This window comes from Protopterus annectens, chromosome 4.part0, assembly GCF_019279795.1.
Source record: "Protopterus annectens isolate FY-2018-M chromosome 4.part0, PAN1.0, whole genome shotgun sequence".
NCBI classification, from domain to species: domain Eukaryota; kingdom Metazoa; phylum Chordata; order Ceratodontiformes; family Protopteridae; genus Protopterus; species Protopterus annectens.
The window spans coordinates 1,796,779,507-1,796,798,271 of record NC_056733.1 but is presented as its reverse complement, the minus strand read 5'-3'; the positions used below and the strand labels follow the sequence as shown (position 1 = coordinate 1,796,798,271).

At 39.6% G+C, this 18,765-nt stretch overlaps 1 protein-coding gene across 1 annotated transcript in view; it reads right to left on the bottom strand.

Moving 5' to 3' along the window:
• The window catches only part of LOC122800026 (LON peptidase N-terminal domain and RING finger protein 1-like), a 770,380-nt gene that overhangs the window by 419,663 nt on the left and 331,952 nt on the right, over positions 1 to 18,765 (bottom strand). The window contains exon 5 of the mRNA XM_044069488.1: positions 9,291 to 9,438. Within this exon, the coding sequence (XP_043925423.1) occupies positions 9,291 to 9,438 (148 nt within the window). The remainder of the gene's footprint in view (positions 1 to 9,290; positions 9,439 to 18,765) is intronic.

Genomic DNA, 18,765 nt, shown 5'->3' with positions numbered 1-18,765 from the left:
ATCTATTTTATGTCACAATATGAGAAAATTATAAAATTCTGCGAGACATTCATCAAAATTAACATTCCTTCTACTCTGGTCATTTACAATATTTTCCTACTAAATTTTAAGCATACTCAGCCCTATATATACTACACTACTACAAATGTTCAAGGGTTTGATTGTGCATGAAACCACCCTTTCATAAAACATCAGTAGTACAGAGTACAAACAGCCTAGTTATGACCTGTGGAAATGGCAGCTGAGCTCTATTGAAACTAGAAGCATAAATGAAAGTTACCATAGCATGTACCTTAAAAGACTGTGGTCTGTCACTAGGAAGAGTAAAGGCATCTGTAAGTTCAGGAAATAAATAGTTCTTTAGTTTCATATGATATCCACAATTCAAGAATTGGCTGAAGAACGTGGAGCAAACCTCTCAACTGTGCAGATTTTCGCAGAATGTCCAGATTTTTGCACTATATTTTTGATGTGTTCCTCATAAATTTTGTTGTTTTTTTGGCAAATGACTGGCAAATCATTGAGGATGGAAGACAGAAAATAATAGCAGGTGTTTGAGTTCTGACTTCATACCCTTCAGAAAATTCATCCTAATGGAAAATCCGTTATACTCTCAACTTGCTAAGCTTATAAGGGAAATATTTTAAAAAATTGTCCCTATTTTTGGTCCTTTGTCGTCACCCCCCCCCCCCCCCATTATTTAAGGTTTGTCCAGATTTTGTCTAAGAGGTTGAGACATATGGAGGCTGGTAAAAAAGGCAATGTACGCGAATAAAAAAACAAAAAAAAAAAAACAGTTGCATATTGTGACATCCCCACACTGGCCCAGTGGGGGGAAACTAGATCCAGGTGACCAGATGAGCTCATTCTGCCAGCTCTCTTGGAAATTATATTTTAGATGTTACAAAGAGGAGTCTCAGAGTGCTGAGTATTCTGTTTAGGAGCCTGAGTAGAAAGACTGCTCACATATTTCATCTTGCCTTGCTCTGTTAAGTAAGTAGGGAATAGTAATTCGCCTAGATTCAGTCAGGAAAATTTAGTGGAACTTAGTTTAGATATTGTTTTTCTTTACTTGCCTGAGTCTGTCCAATGTTATTTTTAATATTTCCTGTGATTTGAACTATGTGGTTTGCTGCAAATATATATATATTCAGTATTTTCATGTTCATTTATTGTTTAATATTAAATATATTTAAAACTTTTATTGTGGCTGGTCCTTTTATAAAATATTTAACCTTTGACAGTGTTTATATTTATTTGGTGAGACTGTGGGGCCTCTCCTGAGAGTCTTGCTGTGTAGTCAACTTCTACCATTTGTATTAGTATTAATATTGTACAGCATAATTGGATACTCTTTGTAAGGGCCTTAGAGTAGCTGGCTGGGGGAGTGTCTGGTGATAACTACCTTATAGTCCGGGCAGAAGGGGGCATAGCAAGTAAATCTGTGCCAGCCTTTCCCAGGTGTGTGTGCGAAAATCAAACTTCACAGTGTGTGTGTGTCAGCTACTTGGAGCAAGGACACGAAGCACTGGTTTCACAGAGAGGGTGCTGGAAGATTTGGCTTGGACACTCAGCTCTCGACTTACCCCTAAAGCTGTGCTAGTGAGGAGCCTTACTGGAGCTCTGGATGGAGACATATATAAAGAAATCCAGATCCCAGGATGACTGTGTTCCCTGTATGCTCTTAAGGGAAATTGTACTTGGTGCAGAGAGCTGCTTCTGAAAATACTGAGTGTATCCATTTGTATTCCAAGTGACCGTCCCTCTCCAGTGTCAGTGGTGAAGATTCAGGCTCCTTGATCACTGGCCCAGTGAGGGGATGTCACACATATGACTAGACATTTATTTACTTATTTATTTTACATTTGTTGACCGGGCTAGTCCAACTGGATATATGTCCATTTTTAGTGGAGGCCTGGGGAGAAAAACTCCACAGAGTAAAATATACAAAAAATACAGGTACAATTCAAGGTTGTGTCAATCATAACATATCATTGCATATAATATCTTAATCAGGAAAAAAAATAAAAATAATCATAGTACATAACCAGCTATGGATATGCATACAAGGTATGTTCAGTTACACTATCGAACTTTAAATACACACACAAATATTGTTAGTAGTTAAGTAAGCAAGCTTATACAGGTAGGAAGATTAGTGTACAGCGGCAATGTAGGAAGTTGGTCTGGGTTAGCACAGGGACATAACCAATGTGATTTAAGGTAAGGTTTCAATTTGCTTTTAAATAGGGCAACTGAGGATAGGGAGGTTAGGTGATTAGGGAGGGTGTTCCAGGTTTTACCCACTGTAGTAGAGAACAATGAGTCACCAGCTGCATTACTGGTCTTAGGTATTTGTACTAATAGTTTGTTTGATGAGCGTAGGGTCTTGAGATTGTTATAGGAAGTGATAAGGTTAGTGAGTATAGGTGTATTTGCTGGTTGATACAAGATCTTATGGGCAATTATTAGTTGATTCAAAAGTATTAGATTTGACAATTCTAACCAATCTAGTTGCTTAAGATTGTTACAATGATGGGTTCTATAGGTTGACCCAGTTGCAAATCTGGCAATATTGTTGTAGGAAATAACCAGTTTGTTCAGATTGCTTTCACCTAGTTTAGTGTAGATAGGGGAGGCGTATAGTACGGTTGAGATTAAGTGGGTACGAGCAATAGTGGTCCTGGCTAGTGGAGTCAGAAAGGGTTTGATTCTGTAGAGGGAACCTACTTTTTTGTTTACTGTTTTTAGGGTGTTGTTGATGTGAGGCTCAAAGGTGAGGTTATTATCTATTAGTACTCCAAGTAGTTTTGTGGTAGGATCAGGAGATATTATAGTTCCATTGCTAGATGTAACTGTAAAGTTTAGTGGGGTGGCCCTGCGGGTGGGTGTGAATAGTAGCATTTTTGTTTTTTTAGGGTACAGGATGAGGCATCGGTGTAGAAGCCAATGTTCTACTGTGCTAAAGACGTTTTGGGTTAGGGAATGAAGTTTGGATGGAGAAGTGGCAGAGCAGATTAGTGTGGAGTTGTCTGCGTATTGGATACAGGTAGCTTGTGGTATTACAGAAAATAGGTCATTTGTAAAGACAGAGAAGAGGAGAGGACCCAGTATGGAGCCTTGTGGGACACCAAGGGCAACTGGGAGGTGGGAGGACAGTTTATTTTCCCACAGTACAGCCTGTTTCCTGTTATTTAAGTAGGATTGGAATCACTATATAGCAAGGGCATTCAATGACAAGTTTTTGAGTATATTTATGAGGCGGTTGTGATTAACCATGTCAAAGGCTTTTGACAGATCAATAAAGAGGGCTGAGGGTAGAATGTCACTATCTCGATTTCTGTTAATGCAATCAGTAAAGGATAAGGGAGCAGAGGTGGTGCTATGAAATGGTCTGAAGCTGTGTTGGCAGGTGGCCAATAAGTTGTTTTGTAGTAGGTAGTTTAAAAGTTGCTTATGAATAGATTTTTCCATGATTTTTGCCAGTGGTGATAGTATGGCTATAGGTCTATAGTTAGATAAATCTTTGGAAGTGCCACCTTTATGAAGGGGGATAATATGTGAAACTTTCCCAGATTGATGGGTTGGTACTTTCAGTAATGGTTCTATTAATGAGGATGGATATGGGGTAGGCTATAGCTTTTGCAGCTTTCTGCAGGTATTCAGCAGGTAGTAGATCTGACGAGAAAGTGGTAGGTTTAAGTTTCTGAATGACGGTGCAAATAAGGGATGTAGGAACAGGCTGAAAATGAAATAGTGGTGGGCTGTTGGAGTAACAGTAATGGTTCTATTAATGAGGATGGATATGGGGTAGGCTATAGCTTTTGCAGCTTTTTGCAGGTTTTCAGCAGGTAGTAGATCTGCAGAGAGAGTGGTGGGTTTAAGTTTCTGAATGAGGGTGCAGACAAGGGATATAGGAACAGGTTGAAAATGAAATATTGGTGGGCTGTTGGAGGTATTTGATGAGAAAGATCTGGTGTCAGGGGGACAGCTGATTAGCAAGAGATTGTATGGCCTCTGAAAAAAATGTGTTAAAAGAATTGGCTATTTGTTTGGGATTGTTATGATCAGAGCCTGAGGGAGTGGGAGTGACTGAACAACCCGATGCCTGACCAGAATTTTTGATGTTTATTTTGGTGGGTTTGTTGAAGCTGGCAGTAGAAGTTTCTTTTGTCTGACAATATGGCTTTCTTTGTTTTGTTTCTTAACTGTCTGAACTTTAATTGATCTGAAGGGCTTTCTGTTGTATGCCAGCTAGCCCAGAGTTTATTTCTTTGAAGTATTTTTTGTTTGGTAGTTTTGGAAAACCATAGCCCAGGTTTAGTCCTTATTCTAATTGAGCATGTGGGGGCATGGCAATCTAGAGTGGCTAAGAATTTAGAATTAAAGTATGTGATTGCAACATCTAATGGTAGGTGTTTCAGAGGTGACCAGTCACAAGATATAAGTTCTTTTTGAAAGTTGTTGGGGTTAAAATTGTTGTTAGTCCTTACTGTCTTATAAATGGTTTGGTTTGGAATATCAGTCTTATACCTGATTAAGAAGGTGAGAGAGTGGTCACTTATGTCTTCAGGGAGGGTACCTACTTTGTAAGTTTGGTGATTAGTATTAGTAACAATCCAATCAAGGGTACTTTCGTTGTAATTATGTTTATTGGTTCTAGTGGGGGATGTGATAGTTTGAGTAAAACCATAAAGGTTTATAAAAGTAGCAGGCTGTTCAGATGTACAACCCTTCCAGTTAATATTAAAGTCACCGAGTACTATAGTTTCCTGTGAGTAGTTGGTGGAAAGCCAACTTAGAATAGCCTCTAAGGTACTAGTATTATTGCCTGGGGGAGGTAGATGCAGATGATATATATGGATTTGCATTTGTTAAGCTGAATTTTGGAAATAAGAATTTCTGCATTACTAGTTTGTGGAGGTATGGAGTCTATGGTGGTTACTTGTAATCCAGATTTGTATAATATAGCTACTCCTCCACCCTTTTTAGAACTACGGTCTAATATCAGGATATTATAGCCCAGAGGAATAACCACATTATCTTGCGCTGTTGGCTTGAGCCAAGTTTCAGTAAGACAGAGGATGTCAAATGAATATACATCCATGAGGGCGTGTAGGTGGGCAAATTTATTATTAATACTGTGAATATTGAGATGAGCTATTAGGAGGGAGTTGGGGGGTCTGGTAAGCAATTGTGTATTATTAAGAGTTGGTGTCCGTGGCTCAGGGGTTATGGTAGAATTTGGGCCTGGATTAGGATATATATCACCATCAATTAGGTGAATTACAAGCCTTATTTTCAAAGTGTGTTTTAAGAATTTACATATTAGGTCCTGGCATTTCTTGGTTCTTGGGTTGTAGTATTTAATGTGACTGAGTCTGTGAAATTTAGCTGGTAAATACTTTGGAGGGCAGTATGTGTAAGTATGGCTGTGATGGATTACTATTGTTGGTGTTAGACATGACTGTATAGAAGCCAGATGTCTAGCTCCAGTTCTACTTAGATGAATATTATTTTGTTCAAAACAGCTGTGAAAGGAAACAGTATGACTAGCCTATAGAAACTATGAGCGTGAATTAGAGGTATCAGACTGAAAGAATGAAAGGTATAACTAGCACAGTAAACTACAAAAAGAAAATCTATAGAATGATACAGCACATCTGTTTTCTGATGCATGCAGTCTGTTTGCAGAGAGTGTTGTTAACCTAAGCAAATATGTTTGATTAATAGGCAATAAAATAAATGCTGGTAGGTGACTTCTCAGCTACACTGCAGAGATATTTTATGCATGGTCACCCGAAATCTTTCCTATAGTTAGTTTTATTTATTTTCCTTGCAGTTTTATAAATTATTCTTATCAACAATCCGGTAAAACCATTTGTCAAACGCAATAGTGTGTACAGAACCTGTGAGTGCATTACTTTAAGACATACACCACCTAAGATGACATTATAGCATATCAATTGTAAAACTATCATCTGCAACAATAAGGAAGTACATGAAAATAACTGCCATGTGACACATTGAGGGTTTAGTTCTCAGAATAATCATTTCATAACAGGAATTATACAACAACCCCCCATTAATATTCAAAAACGTGCACGCTGATTGGTCAGCATGCACGTTGTAAATCAGAGTTACACTAATAGAAAAAGGTCCAGTCGCCCAGACTTTTTCCATTAGTATAACTCTTTTTTTTTAAGCAACGGAGAACGCAAGATCTCCGTTGCTTTTTACACACTGTCTCGCTATGTTAAATGAGTTCAACATAGCATGACAGCTTTAAAAAAGTAACGGAGATCTTCCTATCTCTGTTGCTTTTTTTAAATGTGTCTCGCTATGTTAAATAGGTTTAAATACATAAGGACCCTCTCCACCCTCCGGGCAGACCTATTGTGTCCGGCAGAGGCTCCTTAATGGAGCCACTGTCAGCTTTTCTTACAGACCACCTAAAACCATTATTAAAACAAGTTAGATCCCGTATACAAGATACCACGGAATTTTTAAACATTATTAATGATTCTCAACTGGAGCCCAATTGGTGGCTTTGCACATTGGATGTTGCTTCCCTATATACCAGCATTCCTCATGATGTGGGCATTCTTGCAGTTTCATATTGGTTATATAAATCTGATCTGTATTCTACAGGCTTTAACAATTTTCTGATTAAACTGACTGAAACTGATTTACGCAAAAATATTTTTTACTTCAAAGGACAAGCATACTGGCAAATCAAGGGCACTGCTATGGGGGCATCATTTGCACCAATATACGCAGATCTTTTTATGGGATATTATGAACAAGCATTCATATATGATGTTCAAAGGAATATATACATTCAAGATCTAGATATCTGGCGCAGGTATTTAGATGATTGTTGGACGGTGTGTTGTGGAGACAGGGACCAGCTGGCCGAATTTGTGTCTTATTTGAATAACAACTCTTTTGGCATCAAATTCACTGCTAACATTGAGCATGATAAGATTGTCTTTCTAGATGTGGTCATCACCAGGCTTTTAGAAAACACCTTGGCCACTTCTGTCCATCGGAAATTTCCGGAATACAATACATTATTACATGCCAAACGTTCCCACCCACACCACATCATCCGAAATATCCCAAAATCTCAGTTCATGCGTATCAGACATATTTGTTCTTCGGAACAAGAATATTCTACTTGCAGCCTTGACTTGTCAGAAAGATTCATCAATCGTGGATATAACAAACATAATCTTTCTCTTACTATGGATGAAACCAAATGTTTGACACGAACAGGCCTATTGGAATATAGATCGAAAGAGTGGGCATCTTCTGGTCAACCTGTGAGGTTAGTAACTACTTATGGCACCAACACTGATAGGTTCAGAGACATTATTAATCAACACTGGGACATTTTGAAGTCACATGATTTTTTTAACACTATCCTACCTGAACAATGTTCGTTCTCGTATCGTAGAGGACGCAACATTAATTCTTACCTCACTCATTACAAAAGGTATATTCCTACCATTCCACTACAAACCACGTTATTTGGTGATATTTTAGTTGGTTGTTTCCCATGTGGCCATTGTACTGCTTGCCAACATGTCTCTAAAACAACTGAATTCTCAATTAAGAACACTTCTAGGGTTTTCGCCAATTGCAGTTCAGATTGGGTGATTTATTTAGCAACGTGCACTTGTTCAGCTTTTTATATAGGCCAAACATCCAGGCCTGTCATATTTAGAATAGGTGAGCACATGAGTGCTATCAGGAACAAACATTTATCTAATGCACTGTTTAAACATACCATCGATCACCCATCTGCTGCATTTAAATTTGTTATTATTGATAAGATAGTATTGCATAGGAACTTCAAAGCAGGATGGCATACTAAATTAAATCATATGGAGAACATGTGGATTATTAAATTAGGGGGACTGTTCAGGCCTGGGCTAAATGAAACAGAATAATATTATAGACAACTATATATAGTTGATTCTGTTTTTTGATTTATGGAATTTTTTGAATTATCAGATTGATATTCACTCAGGTATACATAGGTTAATTGTGTATATATTTACTTATGTATCATGTTTATCATGTACATTTTTCATTATGTACATTTTTTATCATGTACATTTTGATACACAGGTTTGATATAATGGCATGGGATGTTATCTGTAATCATTTTTATTTATTTCTATATATGTACATTTTCTATTTTTTAATTCTCTCTTGGGTTGGCTATTGTGGTGGTGTGTGGTGTATGTCTCTTTAAGGGCTCCAATATATAAGACCAGGAAATGGTGAAGATGTTTCAGACAAAAACTTTATTTTTGAGCATTGAAAAAGGCTGCTTAAAGCCGAAACCGGTCTGCTATTTTGTATTGGCTTATTAGCCATTTATTTTGGTTTATATCTGACTTCAATAAAAGTATCTTGAAGCAATCCTTTATGTGCTGGTTCATCCTTGTGTACTTAACATAGCGAGACAGCTTTAAAAAAAGCAAAGGAGATTCTCTGTTGCTTTTTTTAAAGCTGTCTCGCTATGTTAAACTCCTTTAACATACCGAGACACTTTGTAAAAAGCAAGGGAGATCTTGCTTTCTCCGTTGCTTTTGCCCACAGCTCTGATGTACTGCGTAAGCATACGCATGCGCAGTACATCAGAACTGCCACAGAATACCAGACAGCTGCGGAAGGGCAGCAAGGAGGCATTATACAATGCCATTATTTAAGAAAAGTAATTATTTTTTTCTTAAATAATGTCATTGTATAATAGCAATAACCCACTTCTGGGTGTGGGTAATGTTGGATTTACCCACGGTTGTCTTTGTTTGGCCACTCGGGCTTCGCCCTCGTGACCAAACCACACCAACTGTGGGTAAATCCAGCATTACCCACACCCAGGCGTGGGTTATTGCTATAACATTTACAGTAAAGATGGTAAGTTGGGAAACATTACCAAAAGACACTAAAGTAAACATTTGTTAGTGCTTATTTATATTTTTTAAATTACTAAACATGCATGCCATATTTAAGACTTCTGGATGCAAAAGTGAATATGTAGTTCAGCTACAGTTCTAGTACATTAAACTAACTTCAACCGATAGATACAGCCACATTTATCTGAAAGCGCATATTCTGAAAGGGGCCAAATGCAAGAAAAGGTTCACACATTAAGGCAGCTTGGATGAAACAAGCACCACAGATGATCTCAAATGCTCTCTTGACAAATTAATATACATAACCAATAGTAAACATACAAACCACAAGCTTCTGATCTCTGCATTTAAAATGCTTACATATGGCTCCTTCTTGCTGGTCTGATGGATCTCCAAACACTTTTCTCTTCATTTGACCTCTGGTAGAAGAACATGATGAGTTGAACTTCTCAGACTGACAAGAATCTGCACACAGTACAGATTTTCCTACATCAATGTCCTTCCTCTCCTGGAAATAATTACACAAAACGCAGCTTAAAATTTCAGAGCTCTCAGGATAAATATGCACAATATATGCAATAAATCAGTTATTATTTCAGTGTAAACATAGTTAAGACACCCCAAATGAGATTAGATATCTGTTTACCTCTTAACTGTAAAGATTTTTGCAAAATGACCAGATTTCTGCATTACAGTTTTGGTCTGAACTTCAAAAAAAGTTTGTTTTTTTTAACAAATCACTGGGATGATCTAAGGAACAAAGTCACTAAATAATGACATGTATTTGAATTTCAGACTTTATATCCTTCAGAAAATGCATGAAAACACAAATCCTGTTATTCTAGCAACTTTCCAAGAGTGTAATAAAAATATTTAAAATATGTCCCTATTTTTGGGCCTTTGCTCCCCCATTATGTCAGTCTTTCTCCAGATTTCTTGCACTAAAAGGTTGAGATGTATGCTAAAGGGGAAAGGTCATTCTTTTGGTTTTGGTTTAAAGCTGAGAGAAAAGCAGAATGACAACCCTTTTGTTTGCATAATATAAAATACATCCGTCTAGTGACAATGACAAGAGCAATGTTCCATCTTACACTCAGTATTTTTTGGCAATTTGCTGTATATGATTAAGAAGGCTATGGACTACTAATGAGACTCATTATGAGGTTCAGGGGTTGATTTCTATAGGCATATTACTTAATTATATAATCTACTGCACTCTGGAGCTTCACTGAAGATGGGCCTTAACCTTTTTAATTTCATAACACAGTCAATGTTATTCAATAACTCCCTCAACATAAATGTGCATTCGAGCAACTCTTAAAAATGCAAAGAAAGTTTATATAATATTTTATCTAGAAGCTTAATGAGAAGGTCAGTGGTTGATTTTTCTTTTGTCAAGGATCTTAAATTTTCAGAACAAAAAGTACCGTACTTACACTACAAATACATTATGGCTGTACCAATGTGCCCAGACAAAGTCTAAGTATATTTCAAAACACCACAGAAAAAGGAAGTAACTAGTACAATTTGGCTTCGTGTTCAACTATGAGTTTTAGCTCCAGATGTGAATGAAATAGAAAATGCTTCTGCTCCCCTCAAATGACTACAGCTGCTGAGTCTAACGAAGCATTGAAGTTTCATTAACTAACTGAGTATCGGAAAGAGTCGCAAGACACCACATGAATACTATTCCATACAGTCTCTGAACATACACTAAAGCATTTGTCGGTAATTCAGCAGACACACACTCACTGCCAAGAACATCAGAAGGTTGTGGGTTCTATCATCATACAAGGTTCCTGGACTAATGTTGCAATGCTAACAATGTAGTGCAGTATTAAGTGAATAATGTCCTCAAGAAGTGTTGTCCTCCAGATGAGATATTAAAAATGTTTCTGATCTTATGGCAGTTATTTTTAAAAACTCAGGATATTTCCCCAGTTTGTATGAAAAAACACCTCCAGTATCCCTAGAACAGTCTGCAGTTGTAACGAGGCAAATCCATTCAAAAGTAAATAAATAAATGACAACAACAAACTCAGTAAGAAAGCTCAAATGGAAGACCAACATCCCAATGACAGAATGTCAAGCCAGCTACATAAATATGGGAAGTTCAAAAAGCCAAAGTGGGATGAAGGCAGGGTACTGGACATAAACACCTGCAGACTGTCATCGAATGAATCGATGCAAGTGAAATTTCTTTGCAAATTTGTTTGTCAGGGTAATACAGAACACAGAGCTGAATGCATACCTCTGTACTGGAGGATGTGGAAATGAGCACTTGACAATATGCTGCCTGCTGTGATGGAGGACACTATTCAGGAAGAGTGTACACAGCTCCATGCTTAAAGATGTGAAACTAGATGGTTGTCATTTTACTGGATATAAAGCCAAATGCATGCCACTCTACCAGAGGGCATGAAACAGGAAGCATGTCACTTTCCTAGAGGAAGTGGAAACAGATTCATGCAATTCTACTACATGGTTGTTGTTGTGTCTTTCGGCTTTTCCCGGTTAGGGGTCGCCACAGCGGATCTCCGGTCCACTAATGATTGGCAGTAGATTTTTACATGCCGAGTTGGCGGCCCTGACGCACAACCTTCAACAAAGGTACGCCCATTCACGTAGGTCTCCACATAGAAGACGCTCTAGCTGAGAATCGAACAGGACAACGTCTTACTGTGAGGTGACAACGCTACCGCAGCACCACCACCGCAGTCAATTCTACTACATGGTATGAAACAAAATATATGCCATTGTACTGGGGATATTTTATTGGGATGCATACCACTGTACTGGAGGATGTAGAACTAGATGCATGCCACTTTATTGGACGACATGAAACACACTGAATGCCATTGCACTGCAGTATGTGATACTTGAATGCATGCCACTCTACATGACAACATGCATCTGGTTTCCCATCATGCTCCACATTTGCCAACACAGTGGTATGTATATTTTAATAAGCTTTAATAAGAGAAAAAATTGGGAGGTGTCATGAAGGTTTAATTTTAAACACTATTTTTTTTTTTAATCATTTCTCATTAAAAGTTACCTTATCCCTGGTCCAGGTAATATTAAATTCTCTCACTGTTCTGACTCAGACCTCAATAACTGGTTCTGACATTCACCATGTATTTTGTGAAAGATTTTGTTTCTGCCCCATTCTGGAGGCATTCTCTGAAACACGTTCTGACTAGTATAATAGATTATACACTGAAATTCCAAGGTGAATGACTTCAGGATGACGAAAAAAATATTCTTTAACAGAATACATGGTGACTTTAGGATGTAATTAAGCATCCTTGCTATCCCTTTTGATATGTTATCATGACTGCAAACATTAAGCTGGTCTGGTCTTTGTATGGCATTTGATACAGACCAGGCACTAGTTTTATTGTCCTCCTATGAAGTGTCTCTGTCACATACTTGTCATTTAGGATACTGAGGTATCTAAAACTGCACAAAATGCTCCAGTCGGGGGTCACAATTCTGCAGAGATAACTTCCTGTTCTTTTTTTTTAGTAATGTTCTTATTTTGTCTTTCAGTGTTCCATCACCCATACTTGCTGCTGTCTCACAATGCTTCCCTACCTTTACATCATTAGGTGTAACGACCTTCATATTCCTTTCCTCAGTTGTTACTGCTGCTTCTCCTTCAATATGAATGCTGTCCTTAGATACTTGTTAACAGCACAGTGCTGCCCAAACAGATGTTCAACAGAAGGGCTCTTGAACTTAGGACTAAATAAAAACAAAAAGGTCCACACCCTTCATCTGGCAGTCCAAGACTAAAAAAAGACTTCTGCTTTTAAACTGTAGCAATCCATTTGTTGCATTTGTAGCAAACAGCTTGCTACAGCTTAACAAACAAGAAGTACTGAAGTGCATTTTGGTACAGAAAAAGAATGAAGGAACTGCACTTCCTGATCAGACCACAAATACCTTGTGCCAGGGACAGCAACTCCATTTTTCACACCCTTGTTACACTGCCAAAAAAAAAAAATAGAAAAGTCTCTCTGTACTACATCCTAAATGGGGGGTGCCTTCTGTACTGCACCTTACATGGGGGGTGCTTTGCTTCCTGCAGCTCTACCATCTGCTCATAGACTTCAGGCTTTACGTACCTCCTGCCAGAGAGAATTACTCACTTATAACTATCTTCTTCCAGTGATCATTCTCCAGCTGAGTTTTCAGAAAAAACAGAGTTTGCTGATTTATCTCCTTGCTTGTCAAGCCTGAAGGATGGTATCCTGACGATTTCCCAACATGCACCATTTCCATTTTCTAATCTGAATTCAAGTCGCCATGTCTTGCAGCGTGCCGATAGTCAGCACAAGTTCTCTTTTCATTCTTTTTTCAATTTGTGTGCAACAGTCATGCTGTACACAAAGGTCTCATTAGCAAAATATTCCTTCAAGATCTTCTGCAATGTCACTTAAGATCACAAAAAAAAGGATCACTACACTACTAACCCTTATGACACACAGTTCATCACCAGCCTTTCATATGAGTGTATTCCATCTGATATAATCCCTTATATTCTGCTGCCTAAAGGTGTTTTATTCATGCAACCTACCTAACAAATTAATTCCACTATTCAGTCATATCGGGTAACCTGAGAAATATGCCAACCTCAAAGTGTTCTTTTTCTCAAGCTGCCCACCCAGTCAAAAACTTTTATATTTGCTAGCTCGGCTATCCTATTTGTATTCATGCTGCTTTCCAGTGCCCCATTAATTTTAAGATATTCTTTCCTTGTGCAGCAATATTATGATTTTCCCAAAAAATTACATCAAACTCACAGGCAGGAGGTTTTCAAATGTAAATTTATTCTGTTAGGCAGTACTGTACAAAGGAATAAAGTCATGAGTGCTAACAAGGTTTACTTTGCACTCTTAGGTTTGATTCCCATATTTGCCACTTGCATGTTGTGTGACAATGACCAACTCACTTAACTACACATTCACCAAAGGTCAGCCCTGAATAGAGAAAGTTTAACACTTACAGTATTCCAGACAAAATGGCTGTGTAAGAATATTGATTCTCTTATAACACGATCAAATATTCTGTTACCTGTCAAATTACTGAGGGCCTTTTTAAATGCTTCCTCACTGTTTACCCCACAAATCATCTGTGGTGATTTATTCAACAACATTCCCATTTAAGGTTAATATAATTAACATGTATTTTAATCTTAGATATTTCAGTAAAATAATGCATGTTTTTATGTCTGTGGGTGGGGTATTGATACATATTTCCTTGTTTAATCAAGACAATTCCAGGCATTTATTGTGAGAATATACTAGTTCATTGTCCTCAGCAGCCTTTACAAGCCTAGCCCATAGAAGGGCCCTGCCATTGTGGCAGTCAATGTTACTTCCCAGTGCCTGTATCAAGTAGAGCCACTGCAGTATTCCTTGTGGGTGAACTGTCTATTACCCATCCACTCATCAAGATTTTTCTGAAACAGTGTCAGCTAGGTGATCTGCATGACACATCCTACAAAAAGGCCTCACAGAAATGGACAACTGGTGCCGGAGTCACGGCCTTAAACTAAATGCCAAAAAATGTATAGTCATCCCCTTTGGGAAAAACAAAGTACCCACAAATTATCACATAGACAGCAACCCATTGAGTACTGAAAAAGTAGAGACCTAGGGACCCAAGTCGACAGCGACCTCTCATTTGATACCCACGTTGCCAAAGTGGTTAGAAAAACATTCTACCTTGCACACCTCATCATGAAGGGATTCACATCCAGATCCAAGGATGTCATTGTACCCCTATATTCCTCCCTCATCAGACCCATGATTGAGTACAATGCCCCATTTGGTATGTACCTCACCCGGCATTTGCAACAGCTGGAGAGACCACAAAAGTACCTCACCAAGAGGATCAAGGGTCTCCAACATATGTCTTATTCTGCCAGACTAAAGAAACTTCAGCTCTATTCAGTATCATACCACCTGCTCAGAGGTGATCTCTGCCTGACGTACAAGGCCATGTCCAATCAGGATCAGATGGACATGCTCCACCTCAAAAAAATCCAAGTCCATCAGGACCACGAGAGCTAAAGACTTAAACCTCGGCACAAGTATGTATAGGACATGCTGGAGGGATAGATTCATAACCCAGAGGCTTCCCATGCTTTGGAACAAGATCCCAGTTCATATTAGGCAGAGCCCCTCACTGACTCTTTTCAAGAGAAATCTTGATGAGTGGATGGGAGATCGTAAGTTTACCCCAGGGGTCACATCTGTGTCACTGCTAGACAGGGGCACAGTAAACTAATTCTATTATATAAGGGGACCTTCATTGTGTCACTACTAGACACAGTATTCTAAATTTATTCTGTACATTTTTGTACCATTTCATGGGGTGGCAAATGCCACATCACTATGGCTAGGTTTACAAATGCCCCAGGGCAGATAGCCTAGTACTATACTATGAAACTATGAAACTATGTATGGGAAGTGTATTCCAGGGCATGTGCAGTCTCTTTGTAAGGGGACCTGTCCCACCAGCATGTTATGGCGATTGTGGTAATGAGGTAGAAGTCTCTGCAGTGTGTGGTGTTGAGGTATTGGGATGTCTTTATATGTAGCATGTCTAAAACAGGTGGGTCAAACATGGCTTTGTAAGTCAAGCAGAGATAGCCTTTAACTAGGTGATATGACACAGAGAATAGCTGGAGTCTTCTGAGTTTGCCTGTGTAGGACGTTTATTTAATGCCAAGGAACCTCTTTGTGAGGTGTTTCTGTGGCCTCTTCAGCTGTTGCAAGGTGTCTACTGAGGTACATGGCAAATGGACCAGAATATTTGATGAGTGGTCTAATGAGGGAAAAGTAGACAGAGATCATTACCTCTGTCTTCCTGGATGCAAAACCCTTGGTAATGCAATGTGCCACAAAGAAGGACTTTCTGAACACAGTGGCAATGTGGTGGTTGAAGGAGAAGTTACTGTCAACCTGTGTCCCCAGATCTCTTATAATGCCTATAGTGTTCATTGGGTTCCCATTGATGTGGTACTTACTGGGAACTGAGTGTTTTGCCAAAGGGGATGATGATGCATTTTGTGGTGTTAAGTTTCTGGGTGTGGTTTCCACACCACTCATTGGTCTCAGTGAGCCCTTTCTGTAGGATGTCTGCATCACATGTGGAGTTAATGATAGCTCCCAGCTTGCAGTCCTCTGTGAACTTGGTCAGCCAGAGTTCCTCTGTGTTGGGCTGGACTCATGCGAAGTAGGTGCTGGACAGAACACTACCCAGTACTGATCCCTGTGGGACTCCACTTGTGACTGCTTGCCATTCTGACTTGGCTTTTGCCACTGTCACACTGTGTGTTCTGTGAACCAATTTGCAACCCACCCACTGATATAGGGGTTGATGCCTAGTTTTGTGGGTTTAGCAATAATTCCTGACTGAAGAATAGTATCAAAAGCCTTGGCCAGATCAACGTAGGCTGCATGCAGTGCATTACTGTCATACGGTTTTTCAGTGTATGTTAAGGCTGTCATAGTGGGTGTTGTGTCCAGCTATGTGCTCCACATGGTGTGGTGTAGGTGTTGACCTTATCCTCTTGACCAGACAGTGCAGTTTTCACTGGAGAGTGCATATTTTCACATCTGGTGATATAGGCGTAATCCTCACAAGTCTGTGTGTTTGGAGTTTAGAGAAGAGGGTTGCCTGTGTACATGAGGCAGTTGCAACAGTGCCTCAGAGTGGACAAGTGCACCAGGTTAACTGGTGAAAGCACAGAAAACTGCACTTCAATCATGCCAGGAGGGGTGGTCATAACTACTAAGTACTGGGGCTAATTCTCTGAGGAACGAGTACTGCTGATGGCTCCCAGGTGTGCTAGACTTACAGATACAAAAACCTGTTGAAGTGCAAAGCTATTATGCTATTTGAAGTGCAAGGCAGAAAGAACTAGCAAGATGTAAGGGAAAAATTGAAGGCAGACTTTCTGCCACCTGTAATACTTTACCTCAGCTGTGCAGTTATCAGCACCTTTGTCCAGTTGTTAGTCCAGTAAGCTCTGTAGCGCATGTAGTAATTGTGTAACACTATAGCAGAAATAACTAGATAGGCAGGGGTTCTAATCTCAATATTGGCAAGTGTGGTTTTGTGTGTGTTTGTGTGTGTGTGTGTGTGTGTGTGTGTGTGTGTGTGTGTGTGTGTGTGTGTGTGTGTGTGTGTGTGTGTGTGAATCACATACTGGGTGGGTTTTACCATTTTGAGTTGTGTACCACCCTTTAGACTTCCCCTCACCCCAATTTCATAGTCCTGTTGATGTCATTCACCTTACATGTACATCTGGATTTGATGAAATTGTATACGCTCCATGGCATGTCTGATAACTGCATAACACTACAGTAGAAATAACTAGATAGGCAGGAGTTCTAATCCCAGTACTGGCCACTGTTGTGTGTGTTGGTATGAGAATCATATACTGTGTGTGTTATACCATTTTGAGTTGTGTACCACCCTTTACACTTCCCCTCACCCTAACTTAGTAGTCCTGTTGATGTCATTCACCTTAGAAGTACCTTTGGACTAGGTGAAATTGTATAAGCTCCGTGGCGCATCTGATAACTGCGTAACACTGTAGTAGACATAGGTTGATGTTCTAATCTCAATACTGGTGTGTGTGTGTGTGTGTGTGTGTGTGTGTGTGTGTGTGTGTGTGTGTGTGTGTGTGTGTGTGTGTGTGTGCGTGTGTACCATATCCATTGGGGGGGGGTTTGCAAAATGTTCGCACCCAGTACACATCCAAATGTCCACTGTACAGGGCCCACTGTTGTCAACCACTGTAGTGTTAGTTGTGGACACTCTGCAGCCCTATAAGATGTGTGCCATGTGAAATAACTATGTAACAGTATGGACACAAAAAACAAGATAGGCAGGTCTTCTAAACCTCTGATACCATTCCCCACTCAGGAATCATAGACAAACACAGCCATCTAGGTATCAACTCCTATGCCACTAGATGAGTTGCAAACTGGCTCATGCATGGGACCCACAGTGTGAAGGTAGCAGACTCTATGTCAGAATGCCAACCAGTTAAGAGTGGACTACCACAGGGTCTGGTCATGGGTCCCCTCATGTTTGTCATGTAGGCCTCTGACATCCAGACCAACACAAAGGGACCCTGGCTGACAATGTTCGCAGACAACTGCAAGGTGGGTGCTATGTGTACATCTGCATATCATGTTGACATCCTGCTTAAAGGCCCCACTAAGAAATCTGACTGTTGTCAGAACACTGGCCTTAGGCTGAATGGAAAGAAATGTGTCGCAATCCCATGTAGAATCAATGTGGTTACCATAAATTAACACCTTCCTGGTAGTTCAGTGGACACAGAAGTCCTTATAAGAGGCCTGGGAACACAAGCTGACAGTGATCTCTCTTATGGCCACCACATTGCTACTGTAGACAGAAATAACTTCTATGTGGCACATCTCATAAGAAAGGGTGTGTCATCCAGTAAGGAAGAGGTCAATGTCTCCTGCTACTCTCTCCTCATTAGGCCAACCAGCAGGTACAATGGCCCATTTGCCATGCAGCTCACTAGACACCTTAAACAACTGTGGAGGCTGCAAGTGTACCTCACAAATAGGACCCTAGCCCACAAGCAACTGTCCTATATGGACAGAGTGCAATACCTCCAAGTATTCTTGGCCACATCTTGGCTACTTACAGGCAATCCATGCCTGACTGACAATGCCATGTCTGGCTAGCTGTGTTAGTAATGCCATATCTAGTGAAACTCTCATCTGCATGACCACATGCCATGGATACCTCAACTTCCTTACCACAATCAACAGAA